This window comes from Stylophora pistillata, chromosome 14 (assembly GCF_964205215.1).
Source record: "Stylophora pistillata chromosome 14, jaStyPist1.2, whole genome shotgun sequence".
Taxonomy (NCBI): domain Eukaryota; kingdom Metazoa; phylum Cnidaria; class Anthozoa; order Scleractinia; family Pocilloporidae; genus Stylophora; species Stylophora pistillata.
In genome coordinates, this window is record NC_142532.1 from 21714542 (window position 1) to 21735866 (window position 21325).

The 21325-nt window shown below is 40.8% G+C and overlaps 1 protein-coding gene across 6 annotated transcripts in view; it reads right to left on the reverse strand.

Annotated features, from left to right (window-relative positions):
• LOC111336921 (tensin-3) overlaps positions 1-21325 on the reverse strand; it is a 53325-nt gene that overhangs the window by 1196 nt on the left and 30804 nt on the right. For 4 of the 6 annotated variants that reach the window (XM_022943096.2, XM_088745403.1, XM_088745405.1 and 1 more), the window contains 15 exons: positions 14858-14926; positions 8510-9883; positions 7449-7578; positions 6830-7114; positions 6359-6520; positions 5926-6134; positions 5680-5775; positions 3855-3992; positions 3393-3491; positions 3219-3296; positions 2827-2895; positions 2319-2487; positions 1544-1612; positions 1135-1173; positions 1-749 (listed from right to left, as the gene is read on the reverse strand). The exon at positions 1-749 is cut by the window's left edge and continues 1196 nt beyond it. In XM_022943096.2, coding sequence (XP_022798831.2) covers positions 617-749; positions 1135-1173; positions 1544-1612; positions 2319-2487; positions 2827-2895; positions 3219-3296; positions 3393-3491; positions 3855-3992; positions 5680-5775; positions 5926-6134; positions 6359-6520; positions 6830-7114; positions 7449-7578; positions 8510-9883; positions 14858-14926 — 3119 coding nt within the window. In that variant the 3' untranslated portion in view covers positions 1-616. Of the gene's footprint in view, positions 750-1134; positions 1174-1543; positions 1613-2318; positions 2488-2826; positions 2896-2993; positions 3140-3218; positions 3297-3392; positions 3492-3854; positions 3993-5679; positions 5776-5925; positions 6135-6358; positions 6521-6829; positions 7115-7448; positions 7579-8509; positions 9884-14857; positions 14927-21325 lie in introns of those variants that run through there. The other 2 variants (XM_088745404.1, XM_088745406.1) reach the window with 2 other exon arrangements.

Genomic DNA, 21325 nt, shown 5'->3' on the forward strand with positions numbered 1-21325 from the left:
GTTTCCAGTTTACGCGCGGCGCTACTCTTCTATTCGCTCACCTTATCAACTACAGAAGAGGATTTCTTCTTGAAGTCTAACTGTATATAATCATATTTGTTTCTGAGGCTTATATCTTCCCCAAGAAGGAGATTACATGTACCATGGGCCAATTTGGCATTATTTCATCCATAACAGTATACGTAAATATATCATTTATAAAATTCTATTCATTTCTTGTAATTCCAGCTTACCATTATCAAAAATCTATCTTTCTATAACTTTAATGTATCATTAACTTTGTCCTTTTATCCTCTTTACATTCCAATAATATTCCCTGGAGCATTAAGCAGCTCGAAATTACGATGATTGTTCGGAGACGACCAAGCCGTAGCCAAGACTTCCGAAGCTTCCGATAATGATCCGAGTCCACAGTGTAACTAATTCGATAGCTCGAACAATTGTTTTCCGATTCGGCAACGTTTGCAGACTTTTTTCCGAGTCAGATTTAACAATTCTTTAGGACTTTTTTGACGTTTCCTCTGACATCTGATATTACATGAATCTGACCCCTTTCTCTGTGACCATTATATTCCATTGGTGAACTCGGCGTTGCGTTACACTACATTGTGTTGCGTTACGTGGACGAATTCATAAACCTGTTAAGTATATTAACGAGGATGCTGGCTGGCCAGTCCTTAGAAATTTCTCCGAATAAATGGCATTCATTGTGTACTCCTCCAGTTTTCCGCATCACAAGACCAAATGATCTGCGAAAAAGATAAAAAGGAGAAATTGAACGAAAAAGCATTTAATTTTATTTGGTGAGATGAAAGTGCCGCCTTAGGATGTTTGTCACGATAACACTGAAATTGTCTGCAAAAGTCTTTCCGCAAAGGTCTGTTCGCTAAGCCTGTCGATGCCCCCCCCCCTCTTCCTCCACAACTTCCCCTTCCCCTTTCCCTTTTGCGATTGGCCACTCTCACCCTCGCGATACATCTTTGCCTCTTCAGCTCATCTATAACCATATGCCAAGGGCTAGCCCAACATTCCAGCACAAACTCAGAAATCTCACGTACAGAACAAACCTCCCCCATTCCATCCCAATGATCCTGGCGTAACTCAATTATTTGTTTTTCGGCATGCGTGACTTACTTTGACTTTCCACTGTATGTAGGCGTCTTCAAATCCCACCTGAAAGAAAACACAGGAACACCAGGTGTGTTTAGTAGTTTAAACAACACTAACACCTCGAACCACACCAAAACCAGTAACAGCTGCAAAGACGCCACCTTTACTAACTACCACAACTGCTCTACACGACATGAATTCAACCAACCTGACAAACTACCGCAGCTTCGTAATTTAAAGCATCACGACAAACTACTGCAACTGCACTAAACTACATCGACTGCGGCAACTTCACTAAAAGGAGCTACAGTTCCAATGCGCATAGAACTACCCCCAACCTCACCGGATGACCAGACTACACAAGCAAATGTTACGCGCAGGTTCAAATCATTTATTGTAAAAATCCTAAAAAACCTAATGCTTGGTTTCTCACCTTTTGTCGCTGGGATCTATTCCGCAATAGAGAATTGAATTCATGTGGAAATGCTGCCGGAAGAAAACTCTGAAACAAAAACAAGAGAAGCTATCTAAAAACTTGTCCAGTGTGTAACCATTCCAGCGAAAGCTACTGGGCATTATTTTAATACCGTACTTAACAATTATTCCTCGAGCGCGCGTTGGATATGAGATGATAGATAGCCAACGAGGCCCGTACGGCCGAGTTGATTAAAATCATCTCATATCCAACGAGCGCGAGTCGAATGACTGTTTCGTTAAAAACGCCCCAAAATATGAATAAATCTTCCCTACTTTATTTTGTAAGATACAAACGGAATGTTAAAATGTACAAAAACACTTTCGGTTTAACTCGTTCTCATGCCCGCGCATGCCATAATGGCTGATAAACCATGGTGGCTAGGCCAATGTAAACTCTTGAGTTGCAGTATCCAATGATCTAATCTTTAATCATGTTTATCCTGATGCACAGCGGTTTTAACTTTGAAGTCAGTGGATGGCCATTAACTCTTTCACTCCCGAGATCTCATAAGCAATTCTCCCTACCGTCTGCCATACAATTGCTATGATTTAAGTTCGAAGAATTTATTCTCACCACTTGTCTGCTTGATATTGTTTTGATATTGTGAGGAGAAATTCTGTCTTGGTCACTCGTAGGAATTTAAAGGTTAAAATAAAAGCTACTGAACAGTACAATCACGTGGTAATGCTGTGTAGTGTGGTTCTAATTTTTTAAATGCAGCGTTTCTTACTTCCGTTCAGTATCTGTAACAGTCATTCCCTCTTGTGTAACCTTGAAGCTGACTGTCGTGAATTTCTTGGCAGCCTCTTCCGTCGACAGAAATTCAACAGTTCGCTGTATAGCGCTGGCACCAGTCAGCATTTCCACCTCGCACTGTCCGAGATACATCAGGGAACCGACTGAAAAACAATTGAAAATTACTTAACATCTGATAATGTAGCCACGCGACACAAAGATCTCGAGATTGCGCATGCAGCGGCCTGGGATCGAACCCAGTCCGGCCGTGTTGTGTTCTTGTTAGAAAAAACGGTTCAAGTAACTCTCACAGAATGAGAAGGAAAAATGCTCTGCTTAGGAATCTTCCGGTTTTAAAGCCACTCTGCCACGAGGCTAGACTGTAAAATAATCACCTGTAGGAAGGCGAGACATTCAGAGATCGATCAAACTTATGAAGCATAATTAGGTCAATCGTCTCGCAAATCAAGCCATACATATCAGTTATGATTCGAGTATCATACCAGCGCCTTTCGGCCAGTTTTGGCCGTCCTCTTTGTCAAGAGACTGGTCCTTATCTCCAGCTGAGAGGTCTAAAAAATAAGATTTGATGATTGTCAACATAGCGAATATTTATCAATGTAAAAATGTCATGGTTCCGAAATTAGAAGCAATCGGTGGCCACTGGATTGTAAATTTTGTAGCATTAGAAACCACACAGATTTACATACATGGCCTCTCGAAGAAGACATCGATGGTTGTTGGGAAGACGGGTGGTGAAAGCCAAGGTTAAACAAGTTTTAGCAAGCCTGAGTTTGTTTTCATCAAAACGACATACTGAAAATTTAATAGAACTAACTTAAAGTAAAGGACTTTTTCCGGGAATGCGAAAAAGGGGCAAAGAGAAACAACTTACCACGGTCGGGCATTTTAAGTCTGATAGGTAAAGCCAAAGGTGTAATTGAGTGTTGATATACGAAAGCAGCCAGACTGCCTATAAAGATAAGCAAATAGCATGGTATTAAATCTATAAATATCATATCTGCGATATCGGGCCGGTGAAATGCAAGTTTTGGCCTTAAGTACTTACCAAAAATGGGTTCATCGTTGTAGCCTTTCAACCGAACGCCTTTCTTGGTTGTTTCGATAAGAAAGTGCCGCACAAGTTCATTGTCGAGATCGACTTTTGCTGAAAGAAGAAAAAAGTTTGTTCATCTCTCGAAATCGCACCGACAAACTGTCCCGTTTTACGTTGTACTGAAACAAAACGGAACTAGAGGAGCAGATAACTAAGAGTCTCTTAAAGAAGCAAAATAAAGGCGCCTAACAGCGGTACTTATTTCAGTGGCCACCTGAAGGTACACAATCAAAGGACAAAACAAGCGTACAATTATGAGCTGTTGGAAAAAAGGATCTACGGGAGTAACCTGTTTGATAAATTGTGAAAGGGAAGAAGAAAAAGATTAAAACTTTGTGAAATTCTCAAACGAATTCTTCGAAGTTGTGGCAAGTAAATTAATCAAGTCTTTCACATGTGAGTGTTCCTACTTACTAAGGTCTCCTTGAAGTCCCTGAAGGACATGCGCGGGTGGCACTGCGACCTTCACAGCTAAACCAAAGGCTCCAGGGAAGGACTGGCTATCCCGGATGATAAAAGAGCCTGGTTCTGAGTCTTTTAGGATATCGTTTGCTAAAGAAAAAGGAAAGAAGAAAAACTGTTATGAACTCATCACAGTAGGCTCACACAAGTCAACTTGTAGATCGCTACGCATGATTTTTTGTCTATTGTTTCTTGTGCAGTAGTGTTAATTGTAGTAAAGTTTTGCGTGCGCTTTCTTTGTGTCATTACGTTACGTAGCATGTATTTAAACCGTATTGTATTTTTCATCATTGGTGCAGTTTTTTCCAGTGCAGTTTTGTCAAGTGTAGTTTGCGTATTCGTTCTTTTCGCTTCGTGCAGCTTGTTCACCACTAGGCAGGATTCACAACATCGCAACAAATGTAAGTTTGTATTGTGCAGTTTTCGTCGTCGTTTTCTTTGTAGCTTTCCTTGGGTATTTAGTTTAGTTTATATTATAATGGGTTTTCGTTTGCTGTTTTATTTGTAGTTTTAACCGTGTTGCTTCGTGTCGTGCCGTTTCGCCGCGTTAAAATTGGGGTCATCCTCGGTGTAAAAACCTGACGAGGTTTTCTTTGTTTCATTAGGTATTGTTTTGCTGTACGCTATTGTTAAAAATGTTTTACTGTCTTTGTTTTACGTCACTCGTGAGCTTCACAGGTTTTTACACCGAGGATGAGCCTAAAATTGTGCTTATTAGAATTAGTCGCCCGCGTCAGTAATACAACTTTTGAACCCATTAGACTGACTAGCATCTAATTTCTCCTCCCAGTCTCACTGCTGAATCAAAACTGTAGGTCAATCGCCTAATGTGAAGCTCTGGATTGTTCAACAAATTCTCCTTGTCAGCACCGTAGAAAACGTATAGAGAACAGCATGGAGAATATGCATACTGATGCTAAGGTGTACAAGAGGTATTGCTAATTCTCGGGAGATAAGAAGTTAATCTATCGCAGGGAAACCCCAGGGAACAGACTTTGACAAGTTCCCTGACAGCCTATCAGTTCCTTCCTATTCATACTCCTGAGACGAGAGGGGCAATGAGAGTCCGAAGTATTTAACACTTGACACAGTGACGCGGCCAGGATCTGTCCGTGCGCAAACCAGCGCGCCAACAACTAATGCAAGAAACAGAATCTCCCGTACAGTATGAGGCCTTTGTCTACCAAATGCACAATGATCACCTAGAGTGATGATGGGTAATTACCGTAGAAAACACGCCCCTGACAAGTTAGTCTTACCTGTTTCAGTGCATCGGGTTTCAGATTGCTCTGACCCTCAGCCAGTTTTGAACTAGTCAACGCGTCAAAGCGTCTCGTTCTGCTAGTCAATGAACTGTGTAGCCATCGTAGTCTGTGTTTGATAATAGGGACTTTAAGCAGTCAGGACAGCAACGCCACGGAAGACGTCGATTAAAAAATGAGTTTCTACTTTTAGTTAGAATTTCGAAAATGGCGGGATGTGTTTACCGTCTCATAGGGCGCCAGACCTCAAACTCAACATAACGCATAAAAGTAGCGTTGAGTTCCAAATGTAAATTAAAAAAACTTGCCGCCGCGGTTTAGCTTCACAGACGACGCAAATTTTGGTGATTTCACGTTGTTGTTTTGTAAAGGACGGCTAAGAAATGTACAAAGTTTGAAAACGCACGTGCTGGGCTATTGTTCTGCCAATTAGATCTATTGTTTTTCCACGTTCTCGTTGCCGTAGCCGTCTTAAAGTCCCTATTAATAGTAATTGAAAGGAAGTATTATCATACCATCATTCCTTGAAATGGTTGGCTTATACCAAAACTCTGACGTGTCTCTGTCAAATTTTAATCCTGGAATCTTTGGGCTCTCCGGAAGGAACACATCTAAAAAATAGAACGCACGATAATTTCATGCTGAAGCGAAAAGGCGATTTTCTTTACAATTCTTGGAGTTTTCAATTTTGTCAGTCTTTGTTTTATTGTTTTATTCACGGACTGAGTATGGTGGTAATGAAGGTAGTACGTAACACTTACTGTCATTCGATGAACCAGACGATACGCTGTTTGTAGAACCATAGCCTTTATCTGAGACAGGATGAGATTTCTTTCGCTGTACTGCATTTTCAAAGGACCCAGATCCATCAGAGAGCAAAGGACTCCTACCCCTTTCGATAATACCTCTACTCTTGAGGCTCTGTGGTGTACTGGAGCGACTAAGTTGGGGAAGTTGTGGGCCGTTGATACTATTGAAAAGGGAAAACATATCAGATGAGTTTATAAGCGAGCGGGTAGCATATGTCAGAGTATGGATGCCAACAAACGAAACCAACGTTTTCTAAATAATTGTGTTCTAGATCTCAACAGAGCTTAAAAATTGTTGTTATCTAGTTTATTCCAGGAATGAGCTTCTATCGCTACAGCGCCATCTTCTATTAATTAAAAAAATCGCCATTGTCCAAGCTCTCACCCCATGTCCGCCATCTCTGATAAAATGTCTTTAATAGCTTCGACATCACTGGCTGTTTTGGTGATTTGAATCTGTTCCACAATTGGCTCAACTACAGGGGTAGCAGATGTGCTTGCCTCCTCTGGGGCGGCCTGAGTCTCCATGGCAACACCATCTCCAGGACTAAAAAACAAGAACACTGTCAATAGGGAGGCGATGACCGGCCAAAACCGCCGGCTTGTCTGCCATCTTTAGCCGGCTAATTGCATCTCATTTTACCATGGTTGCTCTAAGGTTCGTGCTAATTTCACGGAGCGCCTGCAGGACACTTGAGCCGAATAGTTCCAAGTCTCGCGTTTAATCCGACGGAGAGTAAAGGCGTCCACGATAACCTAGCTGTCAAATATTTCATTTCTACCTTCCACTTTCGGGCGTGTTGATAGCCTTAGGAATGAGCTAAATAACTAGAAATGTTGGAGAGAGCTGCCATACCTCTCCTGTGTCTTCTTAGCGGCCTGTATATCTTCCAGTCTGGCGTATCCAGCTTCTTCATCCTCCCGTGCCTGTTGCAAATGTACAGCAGCACTTTCCAGGAGATTACTGGAACTCGACTGTTCACTGACCAGGTCGGCTACAGCCTCCTCTCCCTCTTGGTTCATAGACGTGGTTGCTACCGTATTAAACCGGTTTGACGAATGACCAGCAACGGGCGTAGAGACTGACGAGGTACTGACGATTGATTCGCCAAAAGCCGAGTCCGTGTGACCATCACTGCTGCTGAGGTCAGAGAATGAGGTTAGGTGGTAGGAGGGAGCAGCCAGTAGGAAGAAACGAGGAACAAGCCGCGAAGGAAGAAAATAGAGAGAGAGAGGGAGGGATGAAACATGACACCCAGGAGAGAGAAAGAGGATAGACGGAGGGGAGGCAGAGAAGAGGGTATGGCACGGGGGAGGGGGGTGGGGGGAGGAGGTGGATTCAAACAGAAAGACAATTTTTTTTCTCAAGATGAAAGAGCTTTGGTTACAAGATTTATATCCATATTTGCTCAAAACAAAACTCTGTGCAACAGATTCGATAATTCTCAGAAATCTCTGGCAGAATGTTAACTTACGCAGATGGTGAGGTTCCGAGATTGGTCTGTTCATCGATAGATCCTTTGGATTCGACACCTTCATCCAAACTAATACCGTCAATACTGCTGCGAGGGGACTTGTCAAGTACGTGGTGATGATCCATGAAGTCTTAAACGAAGGAAAGATAATAAGTTCACTCCTCAATCAAGAAAATACTTCGTGCAATATTATACAGTCGTACCTTGGTTCAGGAGAAACCCTAAGACTAGGAATGGTGTCCTCTTGACTATGTCTTTTCAAAATGACTAAAATATACTTTACATAGCGATACGTGTACTTGTTCCAGGTGGGGCCAAAGTTTGTCCCTTTAAAGGAGATGTGCCACAGAAATTTTTCTATTGTTGTTAGTTATCAGCGAAATACTTTGGCACGATGGAAGGTACAAGAAAGCTTTGGTAATTAATTAAAGGTTTGGTAACTTTTTCAACAACACCACAGGTTCACTGGTAATACTGGTAAACACGGATACGTGAGGTCTGCTTTAATATAAATAAACTAACAAATCGTTCCCCGTATTTTCTCAGTATACACCGTATCCTTAACAGAAAGTTTCGTTGCCAGGCAACGGCGTAAAAGTAGACCACAAAGCAATTACGATAGATCAGTGTCATACACTCCACCATTTGTTAGGTATAATGAACAGTAAATAAAACATTGCAATAGTTTAGAATTAGCAGTTAATAGGATAAAGAGGACCTATCCTTTTGGAAATAAAGTCTCTCAAGGTGTATTAGACGGCAAAAAAGTGTAAAAAGCGATTTTAGGCGACAATTTTGTTTTAGAAACGATGAGGTAAGTCAGAGAGATCATTGTTCACCAATGATCAGGGGTAACGTGACAAGAAAACGATAGATGGATTGCATGACGCGTTAGCAGAGGCGACAATCATAGAAACATTGACGTGGACGTGATAAGTCGCTCTCTGTAAGAAATTCTTTTACGAAAGTGCAAAGGACAGTGAAAGATTGTGAGGCGTTATGACCGATGAAATTGCGCGATGCAAATGCTTGGTTGCATGACAATTAAAAACGTGAAGTACCTGTCTTGTGAATAAGATAGTCACGCGCGGGAGGTAAACGTGACTCTTGGAATCCCGTTAGATCTGTCTCTTTGGGCGGTTCCTCCACATGCTTGGTTTGTTCGACAATCCTTTTGGGCGGGGCGCCACTGATGTACAAAGTTCCGGACGAGTGGCTTATTTCTCCTGGCGCCAGAGACTTGGCGTTGTAATTCGAAATCTCTTTGGACACTTCTGTTGCTGACAAGCAAGCAAGACCCGGCATGGGTATGATATGGCCCTTGATATTTTGATGTGGCGGAGGACGCACTCTATCAGGTTGGAACATATCGCTGAGGAGAGCGATTTTCGAGCGCACATTTCCCTTCTCTGGAAGCGTTTCAGAGTCCTGAATCGTTTTTCGCCCTTCTAAATCAAAAAAGTCTTCGACGTCGGATACTTTATCATCATTGTTATTGAAATCAAAGGTTTTAGGACCTTGTCTTAGCTTACCAGAATTAGAAGTCGTCCATTGGCTGGTGACGGAAACATCCTCATTCCTACCAGAACCGTCTAAATGGTCACCACTGTTTGGAACAAAGTTATATCCAACAGTAGTATGAGTAACAGTTTTAGCTTTTATCGTCCTTGGCATCATTTCAGTGGTGGCGAAATATGTCGGCGACAATGGACACATGGGCGGGGATATTTTAGGTAGAGGCGCTTCGTGTAAGACCACCGAATGTGCCTCTCCGTCAGAGTATCCATTCGACATCTGCGCAGTGTTAACATCACCATTCCACGAGCTATTTTGTGAATATGGCGGTGGTTTGATGGGGACTCGTGTTTGCGTTGTTCCAAAAGAGGGTCTATTACTTTGGTTGTACCTAACAGCACTGATTCCATTTTGAAGAAGTGGTTCTCCTATTAAACCACTCTTGCTGTACCGCTGACCAACTTCAAAACTCGCCTTTTGGCGCACAGGGGGCCCAGGTGGAATAGCAGACCTTGATCCTCCGTTGACCACACTTGATGACTGCACTCCCCTCGAACTAGATCGAGCCTGCTGTAAAGTTGAATCCAAAATTTCTGAACATTCCCCCAACTCTTGCAGAAGCCTATCAATCGATTTCACCTCGCTATTCCGGCAGTCCCCACTTGAATGCTGCATTTTGCTAGTGTTGTGCTGAAGACTGGGTTGAGTCAATCCAAAATCCTCATTTTCCCTGTTTCGAAATCCGTGCGCGTTTCTTCGATTTAAAGTGTTTGCTCTGTTTTCAAAGAAGTTCAAGTGATCTGCTGCTCTTGACCGGGCACCACTGTCCAAGCTCATGGACCGCAATTTCTTCTTGAATGCTTTATCCACCTGAGCGTACAAGTGCCCATTCACAGGTCCAGCCACGTACTCTGGGGGACCTTTGCCAAAATAAGATATATTTTCGTAATTGAAGCATAATAAAAATTTCGGATCACGACCCAACATTCACCTTGATTTATTATCATTCGGCTGTTGTTGGGTTAGGGGAGGGGTGGGTCTGCAATTGCCCAGATACTGACTTTGGTGCAAAATTTCAAAGACAGGAATTCTCAGAGACCACACACACGCGCGCACACGCACACGCACACGCACACGCGCGCGCACACACACACACACACACACAAACAGATAAAATGCTCCATGAAAGCTTTCATTTGAATGGTCATACAAACATTTTATCCAAAAGTTAGAATCACCTTGTGCAACATATAAAAACATAAGAGTAACAAATGAAAGGACTGCTGAGTAGTTTTCACTTGAAAGCTTTTACACTTAAAGGCAACTGGTAAAGAATAACACCTATAACGAAACTGCACAGACATTTTGCTTTTCATCTGTTTCAAAAAAAGGCAAGGTTGAGGTTGAATCTATTCTTTCTGTTGTGAAGAAATTCTTACAAAGTTTCCTAAGACCCTCTAAAGTTTACAAACATCAAAACATTTCAGTTTTTCTTTATGTAGATTGGTTATTTTACCCGAGAAACACCAGCAATTTTGCATTGCATGTCGAAGACTTTAGGACGAAAGTCAAAGACGTGCTAGAGACACATTTACATGTATAACCAATAACATATTGATCGTGTTGGAACCAAAAAAGATCTAGAGGCAAATAACAATATAGTGAACGACAATCAGGTTACTTACAAAATACGTGAGTTCATTGTCCTTTAACCACCACAGCTCAGTATTAGTACTAATTAAATCTGGAAGGCCAAGGGAGTTAGCATGAATTCGGAAAAATGTTGGCAGAACGAGAGAAGCAAATACCACAAATTTTTCGCGGAACGCGTAGATATTTGAGGGCAAATCTTAACTCGATAACGAAATTTCTGTGACCTCTCACGTTCAGCTGGCAAACACGACAAAAACGGTTTAAGTACTGAAGTATTTTCACATGATATTCCATAATCCAAACTTTCCTCGTCCAAGGTCTGTTGGATGTATTACGCACAGATATCAACGTAACGGATGTAAAACAGAAGGTATCTAATAATCCTTAAAATAAATAAATAAAAAAACCTAAAAGAGAACGAAAAGTGAGTAATTCGTAAAAATTAGCCGTTTTTTTTTTTTTTTTTTTTTACTTTCTTGTACCTTGAAAATATTTTTCGCAATTAAGTACAATTGGCTGCACTCTGAGTTCACGACATAGTTTTAAACAGCATATTTAAGAGTAAAATCCGTCTTTAGCTTTAAGTACGGAAATCGCCTTAAACTTTCTCCAGGGTCGCACGCTACGTGATTGCTTTTTTGGCCCAGCATCAAGTAAAAAATTTGTCAACCCCTAAAGCTTACAACAAAGTAACACTTGTCGTTGTTAATTATTTTACATTCCTTATACACCATAGTTTTGAGAATTTGGTGACAGTCAAAGTTGGCAATCATCCTCTTTTTTTTCCTACAAAACATGTTCATGAACAGCTAGAGGAGCCAAAAGTATAATATAGAAAAGAAGCCTATCAATGTTGCGATGAGTTGCTTGTCTCTTACGCTTTTTTAATAGTCTGAGCTGAATTCAGGGAGGGTGGGGGGGTGGGGTGGGTGAGGAAGAAAGGGGCAATACTGTAATGATTTGACTTAGCCCCCTCGTTTCAATAAGCGCCCCATCTCTGACACACGACTTCCCTTCTCGAAGTAGTTTTTGTCAATAAGCGCCTCCATTGGGTTAACAACAGTACAACCGCACCTGATTAGCTCAATTGATTAGAGCGCCGGATTATGTTGTGCGGGAGGTCGAGGGTTCGAGCCCCGGCCGGACCAATACTCATGGTCTAAAATAACTGAGGAGAATTTGCTACCTTTCTATAACATCAAGAAATGGTTAGATATTCTAGTCTTCTCGGATAAGGACGAATAAGCCGTAGGCCCCGTCTCCTGCAGGGTTAGGGGTAGGAGACGTTAATTTCCCAAGCACGAGATTACTGTGTAGTGAATGTGAATCCCCGGGGTGGGATGGTGGGTAACAAAGAGGTTAAGTGTCAATTGGGACGAAAGTTCTGTTCCTTTCTCCTACCATTCCCGTGGCGAATACATTAAATTCCTAAATACGCGCACTATACCAATAGGCGCCCCTATCCTGTTTCAGTGATAGTACTGTGACAATGAGATCAACTGTGGTTCATCTTCGTTTGATTGCTCACTTATTGCCTCATTACAAAAACAGTGTTCTTCGTCTCAGTCTCTCCAACTATATGTTCAAGTGAGAGCACAGTTCCTTCAAACGAATGATACCGTCTTAAAATTTTGCGGCGATTGCTTGGTATTTCCTTTTTAGCCAGAAAGGATCCTGGGAAAGTGATTCCGTTTTCCAGTTTTCTTGATCCTATTAAGCTCTGTTTAACGCATTCTGCTGTTTCTTAAAAGAGAATAAGTGCCCTGTGCCCAATAAGCGTCTTGTTTCGAATATAGGGGGCTGAGTTGAATCAATAAGGCAAAAGGAAGGAGTCGGGGGACAGCCCGGGAGGGGGATGGTGAGAGGAATACGGTAGGGGTGCGAAAGGTGAGGGTCAAGAGCGAGAACTTCATGAGGAATGCCAGAAAATTGCGAACACTTCTCAATCATTACGCTGCTATTATCCTTAAAAACGATCGGAAAAAGAGATCAAAAGAGCGGCAGAGGGGAAGGTATGAAAGCGTAACGTCCTCACCCTCCCCTCCCTGTTCCGATTTGACCCATTATTCACGAACGCGGCACTAACACGGAAAAATGTTTCCGTTTCAAGGTCAATTTAATTAGACCTTGTCAATCAACGTATCAAAACACCATTTCTCCCAAATAAATAACGTTTGATGTCTGTTGTGCGAATTAAAAGTTACGTGAAAGAAGTAGCCCTAACTTTCACTGATCATTTCCTAATTCTCATCAATTGTCCACTTGAGAATCTACCGGTTATTATTATTATTTAATGAACCCAAAGGTCAAACTTCCCAGACATCTTGGTTTTTTCCTATCTATAATTAGTCAAAAGAAAAACAAACACTTGGAATGCCCATGAGCGATCGAAATTAATAACTGCTGACAATTCTGCACCTTTAAAAAAATTTCTTCGTTTTCGTGCCCGGAGGTTCACTCAAACGTGATGTTCACACTGACATTTATGGCCAAGAGAACGCTTGCCTTAGAAATGTCTTGAGTAATCTGTAATAAGGGAATGGCGAAATGCTATCGCAACTTTACTAGGTAAAGAAACAAGATATGAACCAAATCAACACATTGCACCAATTATTTCCACGAAAGATTGTCCGAATTACACAAATAATACGTAACTAACTGTACGTTCAGGCTATTTCAAATATTCCAATCGCATAGTGATAGGATTTCCATTCAACGGAAATATTTCTGTCCATGTTTTCTTTTTCGATAACGACAGATCAAAAGAATCTTACTTTCACAGCAGGAAAGTATAAAAATAAAACGCTTGGAGTTGTTCAGACACACAATTGAATAATTCCACAAGATCGCGCCCTAAGGTCAAATAAGTTTTCGTGTAATTACTGTTGTTTGAAAAAACAACTATGAAAACAATAAAATTGAGGAGTTGGGCCAGAGCTCTGAGGTGTAAATACTACAAAGTAACACACTTGGCTTGTCGCGCAGACTCAAAATAAAAGAAATAGTTTACTCAATTATGCACGGAAAGACTTGCTTAGGTTTGCGTGCCAGCTGAAGAAACCTCAAAGAATTTTAAAAGGGTTCACTAGGCTTATGGTATGATAAAAACGAAATGATAATAAGATTTTACAAATAAAATGCTCTTACACTTATGGACCTTTCTTCTCGGTTTGCTCGTCTCGTCTTATTCGACGGAATGTTTGTGTAGTTCAAATGCAAAAGTTTGTAGGACTAGACAGAGAGACAGCATTTTGAAATACCTCAGATAAAATACATTCTTGTACTACTTAGCCTTGTTGGCTTTTTTCAAAAAATATTTTAGATTGTATGTGCAGTTCGAATGAAAGTTTTCTCTAACCGTTTTAAATAGGAAAACGCGTGCGGCCCTCCTCTATTCGGTGAATCGATTGTGGTCATTTGGTTATAGTATTGTTGTGGTCAATGTTATGACGAGGGTATAATGTTTGCGTTTGTATACAAAAAGCAAATGCTGCGTGGAAACTGTTTGTAAGGAAACGTTATGTCTGTAAATGAAACCCCAACGCACGATTATTCCAATGAAAGCTTCTGCATATTATTTTCTTGTGGCACTCGTTATTTTTACAGAACAAAGTGGTTGTAACTTTTAGTCCACTGACGATAAAACCCTGGTGCATTGCCATTCAAATAAAAGCTACTAAATAATATTATCACTTGGTAAGGCATTGTAGCGCATTTTGCAGGCTACAGTGGAGATTTTGACGGGTTAAAATGCTCACATTGTCGCGTAATTCTTCCGACTGTTTTGTTGTCATTTTTAGTTATTATATTTCAATTCCATCCAAAGTAATTATAATAGAAACAACGTTCATGTTCTTGGGTATTGATATGTTTTGGCCCTTCTCAGATTCATTTTAACTCTTGCCTCGTGGCTTCAGCTAAAATGACTCTGAGTCGAGCCCAAAACATGTTCATACCCGCGAACATAAACTCTACTCTTTAAGTATTTCATCTGGTATGGTGAAAACAAGTGTTCGCATTTGTGAATAAAACTCTAGCGTGTAACCATTCCAATGAAAGCTTATCATGCCGTAGGTTTATTATGCTGCGCAAGACAGCTCTAAGTTTATTAAAGTCTGTACTAGGATGCAGTTAAAAACTAGAGAGTCGGAACTTCAGTACAATATCTTGAATCAATATCCTCTGGTCTTCTCTGGTGTAAGCGAACAGATATGACGGAAGAGAGTATTATAAATACTTACGTTTCAGAGCGTCAGAGCCTCCTTTTACTGCACTATCTTGTTCTCTTTTATCAGACTTGCTGTGGTAATCTGTAATGAAGAGGATTCCAAGATTTCGTTAGTGAAGGATATTTTTAAGCCGCTATGCACAAGTTACTCGACTTATGCTCACGAAATTAAGCCCGTTCATTCTGTGCGGAAATTACCGGCGCAAGTTGCACAAACTTGCGGCCGAATACTAACCACACTTGTGAGAATTAATATTTTTAGAAAGAGATAATCCACAACACTCAAAATAAGAAATATTTGTCTCCAGGAGAATTAGTTCACTGCCGCAAACTGTTTGTCAAGGAACACAAGAGTTTTTGAGTTAGAACAGAGAGGAGAGATGTCAAATGATAGCAATCTTTATCATGGTATTTCTACTCGAAATCACCGTGGTCGGCTTGCTATTATTTCGTCGAGATGAAGATAAATACACAGCATTCCTTCATCTGGTTATCTTTCGCGCGAATCGTTTTGACTGTAGATTGAAATAACACAAGCCAACATCCGAAAATTGACTTACAATGCGGGAAATCCTGGACACCGCTTCGTTGAAAAGGTACAGAGGCAAAGACAGCCATACGAAGACATAAATAAACTCGCCACCGAATACAAACCGACGTTGTGCTCAGTTCCGCGAAAGGAATACCTTCCGAGATATAACGTAACCTGATCTTAGAAACGATTCGGAGAATTTAGGATTCGCCACTGATTGTTACTCAAGGATCACGAAGTAGCCAGTGCGTGGGCTGCCTATTGGCGGATACACCAAATAGCACAAAATGTTGCCATAAAAAGATTTAGAAGGTACTCGATTCGAGATTCGCCCAGCCTAAGTTCCCTTTCTGAATTTCCGATCCAATTTTAGCAAGAAACGCTTTATGTACACGTTTTAAGTTCCGCACCCGCCTCATTTCAGCGCGCCGCGCCGGAGGTAGGGAAAAAAATTCCCAGATTCCCGTTTGGGATGCACGGGTCAGAATTTTGCAGACTTTCCCACGCCAAAATCATTAGCGTTGTTATACCAATAAACCTAACACCACGACATTATGAAATCATCTGAGACGCATTCTAGATGACCACCAAACGTCTGAGTGACAAAACAACTGCAATAACTTTGACAGACATACGCCATCGCTCCATGGAGTCCTGCGGTGGAAGCCAAACCCAAAACAAATCAGGAAGGAATCGTTCTACGAATATCCTGTAAAAGTTTCAGTGAATCAGCTGTTTCTTTTCTTATTGCTTCCTGGGTTGATTTTTTTTCGTGCATAATATCACCAGCGCGCTGTATCTATTACCAAATACAAACAGAGGAAATTCTGTACTCGACCTGTGGCGCACAGCAAATCCCAACTCAGTGTTCGCGTCTTAGTGGAATCCAGTTTTCAGGGCTTAAAACACCGTTGCGAAGCCGTTGACATGAGGTTCACCTTCAAAATAAGCTTAATAAAGGCCAAGCAAACAAGCGAATTACGGCCTAAGCGAATGATCTCACAGTGCTTGTAAATGGTTCGCTCCATGCGAAGCCAGAGCGCAGTAGAATATCACAATAGAACAATCGATTGTGTTTGAAACCCAACGCCAACAAAATAAAGACTCGGAAAATTAGCGCGCGGGAGATTATCTCGCGCCTCAAGAGAATGAAACAACTAGTCACGCGAAAACAAAGGTTAAGAAGCGCGGACTTCGACAAAGAATCAAGAAAGAAACAAAAAGTGAAATATGATAGACAATAAACAAAAACGACAGCTTGTACCTAGTGCGCTAGTTGTACAATTCAAATTGGAAGTGTCGGTGAAGAAGTATCGTCGTTCATCAATCGCCTTTTGACAGACACCCGTTGCCTCTGATCGATTCCGTCAAAAACTCAACGGAAAGAATGGCACTATAATCTAAGATATGCCTACATCAATAACTTAAGAGATAACAGCTTAAACACTCTATCACAAGGTGTTAAACTGGCAGATAGGTCACAATCAGAGAAAAAATGATCTGGAGTTACGCCGTGCAAAGTTTTCTTGAAAAACAAGCTGCCAATTTCAAAAGTAAAGAGTCGAGGTCTTGGGTAATAACACCACTGTGAATATTCTTGAGAACGCAACGAGTACGTCGGAGTGATTGTAAACAGAATATTGACCTTGTACACCTTGATGAAAAACAGAAGAGAAGTCGGGAATATGAAAGAAAACTGAAGTACTCATCGCAACCCACGAAATTAACTCCTCACCAATAAGACATTTAATCTTCGAGGCGTGTGCACCAATTACAAACATTTCCTGTTGTCACAGAAGACAAAATTCTGCAAATATTTTCCCGTGGACTGTTTAGTTTTATAAGAGCTAGACAAATTGATAAACAAACGTTTGAGGACGGACGTGATAAAATTAGTATATTTCGTACATTTTGCTCTAAATTTAAGATTTCACGAAGCCGCAGAGATGGATGTGAATATGTTGCGATTGTAAACCGAGTGGGCACTGTAAAGACGAAGTGGTATTGGTCTCAAACTTGCGTTTGAGTTGCAAATATACGAGAGAGATATACATAATAAATTTGCCACCCAAACAGTCTCCACTACAGACCACATTTTTCTCGAACTACAAATCTCATTTAGGAAAGATTATAAGAATGCAACGATTTTTCTTTCGACGTTGCTTTCGAATGAAATTGATGCAAACGAAAGTGAAGACATTAAAATGAAATCAAAGTAAACTCCGGGGGGGTGGGGGGGGGGGAGAGGAATCCCATATGAAGCAGACGGAGATGCTCGTCGTCTCGCTTAGGGGTGTAAATTTTGGATTTTGGTCTCGCTTAGGGTGTTCAGACAAAGTGCCAATATTTTAAGCCGCTAAGATCTCGTTTAGGGTTCCGCGAAGAAATACAGAATTACGCAAAGAGAAACAGAAGTAAAATTTTCTTTTTAACTTGTTTTGTTTACCGTATTACCTCAACATTAACTAGTTTTCTATTTTACCAAGTGCCAAAGAGACAATGCATGAACATGAGCGGTCTCTTTTAGGGGTCAAATTTTGCTTAAGCCACGCCCAGATGGTCTCCTTTAGAGGTTAAATTTAAAATTTCCGACGAGCATCCACGTCTGTTTCATATGGGAGTCCCCCCCGGGACTAAACTACAGTCGGGTACAATTAACTGCATTAGACTAGTAGAAATTATGAATCTTTTTATTCTCCTTTAAAAAAGATCTTAAAAAATGAAAAGAGAAAAGGCTAACACATCTGAAATGGTTCCTGTTTTGCTTCATCTTGGGATGGCTGTCTTCTTTGGCAGAATGAGATTACACACACTGACTGATATATATGTCATTCACACGTTATCCTTCGCTGCGACAAGACTAGATAATTTACTTAATTTCAATGTTACACTTATCTTAAGCAATAATTAATTCGAACCTCTCCTGAAGAGACCGGCCGTTGCGTTTCGAGCAAACTGATCTTACACAGTCGAACATCGCCTCAGTGGCTAACTTAGGGGTACCCAAAGGTCCCGTCGATCTTCCTCGACTGTTCAAGGAAGATCGAAGAGACCTCTGCTCGCAGGGTAACTTGGGGGCAGAGAAAGATGGCCGCTGTTACTAAGAGTACGGGGCGTAATACGACATTTTTTACGATGTGAAGGACATTTTCATTTTCATTAAAAAAAAAAAATACTTATTGCGATTCAGCGAGACGCGACCGCAAAAGCAGGAAACTTTTCATATCCGTAGAAGCAGTAAAAATCAGGCTGATTACCCGGTATCGTCTCATTGTCCGTACTCGGTTTTCATTTCGCATAGACTAAGTTAGGAGAGCGAAGTATAGCATGAAAACATTACTTATTGGCTTTCGTATGATGCACGATCCTCGCAGTAGATAGCGCTATTTATGCAATAGCGAAAATCAGACCTGCAAAAAATCAGGCCTGTATGGGACTCGAACCACGGACCTCTGCGATACTAGTGCAGCGCTCTACCAATTGAGCTAACAAGCCAACTGGGAGCAGGCCATTAAGTTGATTCGTAATAAACCCGTGAAAGTGATAAATGAGATACAATGAATATATGAAGTTCATATATTTTGAACTGCGGTATTAGATACGTATGATGCACGATCCTCGCAGTAGATAGCGCTATTTATGCAATAGCGAAAATCAGACCTGAAATTTTTTTCAGGTCTGATTTTCGTCTTTTCATTTGAAAAGTCGCACTAAATTGCTTTACTAGTACTGCTTAAATGTAGTTATACAAGAAGTTTTCATTTCAACATTTGGATTGTCGCTTTGGGTAAAACAATTTCTCTTGCTCTTCGTTAGAGTGCATTTCCATTGAGTGTCGTAAAACCAAAACCAAATTACGTATACGTGTAATCGTAATGGCCGATTAAAACAATGGCAAATACCAAGAAGAGTCGATGAGACCTCAAAGTAAAAACAGCCAAACTGCCCAAAGCGCGGGAAAACGCGCGAAAACGGGGGCGGCCAAGTCGTGATTGGTTTTAGTCATAAACCTGATTGGTTGAAAGTGTGGCGCAAGTGTTCTGGACCAATCACAGAGCGAAGTGAAACAAACATGTGCATTCCCGGATTACTTCAAACACTGAATTGAAAAAATTGCTCTAATCACCCACGGATCCCCATGGATTACTTTCAGAAACTAAACCTGCGTCACACAAAGACCTTGAAATTCTTGAAAAAAATCCATGTTCAAAGAAATCTCAGTTTCTTTCAAATTAAGTCCTAACACAAGTAAAGCTTTCCAATGTAAATAGACATAATGACTTTAAATTAACTCGCGCTGCCACCTAGAATATATTTAAGAAACAATGATCGAAACAAAACCAAGTTGTAAAACACAATTAAAAGTAAAGAGTTTGTTGTTTCAACTCGGTGGTCGCACTCGAAAATGCGTCAATCTTGAACTCTGCAGGGAGCCACCATGGCATGCACCTATAACACAGCAAGATTCCGAGAAGTTTCCAAAATTCACATGTTACAGACGAGGCTTCCAGGTCAATAGAATCTTATAATTATGTACTTGAAGTTGATTGAGGTTATAGACATAATTACATTTTACCCCTCTTGTTAGGCATGATTGCCACATTTTCGACAATTAAAGACACGATTTAGTTGTTCGATTAAGTCCCTTCTATTTTTCCTTCATGACCCCTCGAAAAACAGGATCGAAAGCGTAGATGCATCGACGCACGTTCGATTGAAAAAACATACCAGTAGTTTTGCAGTTCGTATATCGTAGTCGAGGGGTGAATAACTAATTCGATAAAATTCAAACCCCAATTAATTACTTTTCGATTATGAATACTATTTAGAGAAAACCTTGATGGCAAAGCACACACAGTAGAAATAAAAGAAAATCCTGTCTTACCAGTGAGCTGACTTTTAAGACAAGCTTTGTCGCATTAATTCCAGACGGTCTGTTTGCTGTATTTCTGATAATTCACACTTTATGTCGATGAATTCCACCGTCAATTCACAAATGACTTTGTGAATACAACAACGAGTTTATAATAGCGATATTTAACCTGGATTAGCGATATTTTACCGGCAGGATGTGCGGTAAACACGACAAGATCGTTTCCACTATGGAACAGTACATGCACTGAATGCAAACGAGCGTACAGCTAATTAAATAACAATGCACAAGTATGTGATAACTGCACATATCGTCCCTGGAGGGTCATTAACATATGAAATCAAAAATGCCGTCGACCTCTGCGGTAAATAAGCGTCAATCAGACCGTAGGGGAAATATGTACAATTATCACCTGCTTGGCGTTAGCAGTAAATAACTCAGCAAGACATCGGTATCATGTCAGTAAACAGTCGAGTTTTCCATGCACATTGCAGTTCAAAATCGCACGCTGATGTATGGAATAAGTGATGATATCCACCTCACTAGAGTTGATTAGAGAGTTATTAGCGACAAGTCGACAACATGACTGGTCACGAATAACTTATCTGTGGTTGCCACTGCGTTCTTTGTTGTATTTTGGCAGACAACTGTACAAAACAGGCTGTATTTTAGAACATTCTCTTTATAAAGTTCACTGAATTAAAAGCATGCTAAACTAGAATATAAACAAAAGGCATACCATTCGCCAAAGCCTCGGGCAAACAGAGTTATCGATATTTTTTCCGAATTACACCTGTTATAATCAAACTTAGCCCTTCGAAAATCCCAACCCCAACTACAAACTTCTCTTAACGACCCTTCGCAAAATGCTAGCACTTTAGTTTGAAAAATTCTCCCTCCATATTAAAGTATAATTTTTAACATTTCTAAAGCTTTGAAATGCGCGTCACCAATATCTTTCATGAAGCAGATATATCACGACGAAATAGCTTTTCCGAGCACATATCGATTTTCAAGGCAATAAATATACACCAGAGTTATCTTGAATAATCGGAATGGCATTTATTGATACAAAC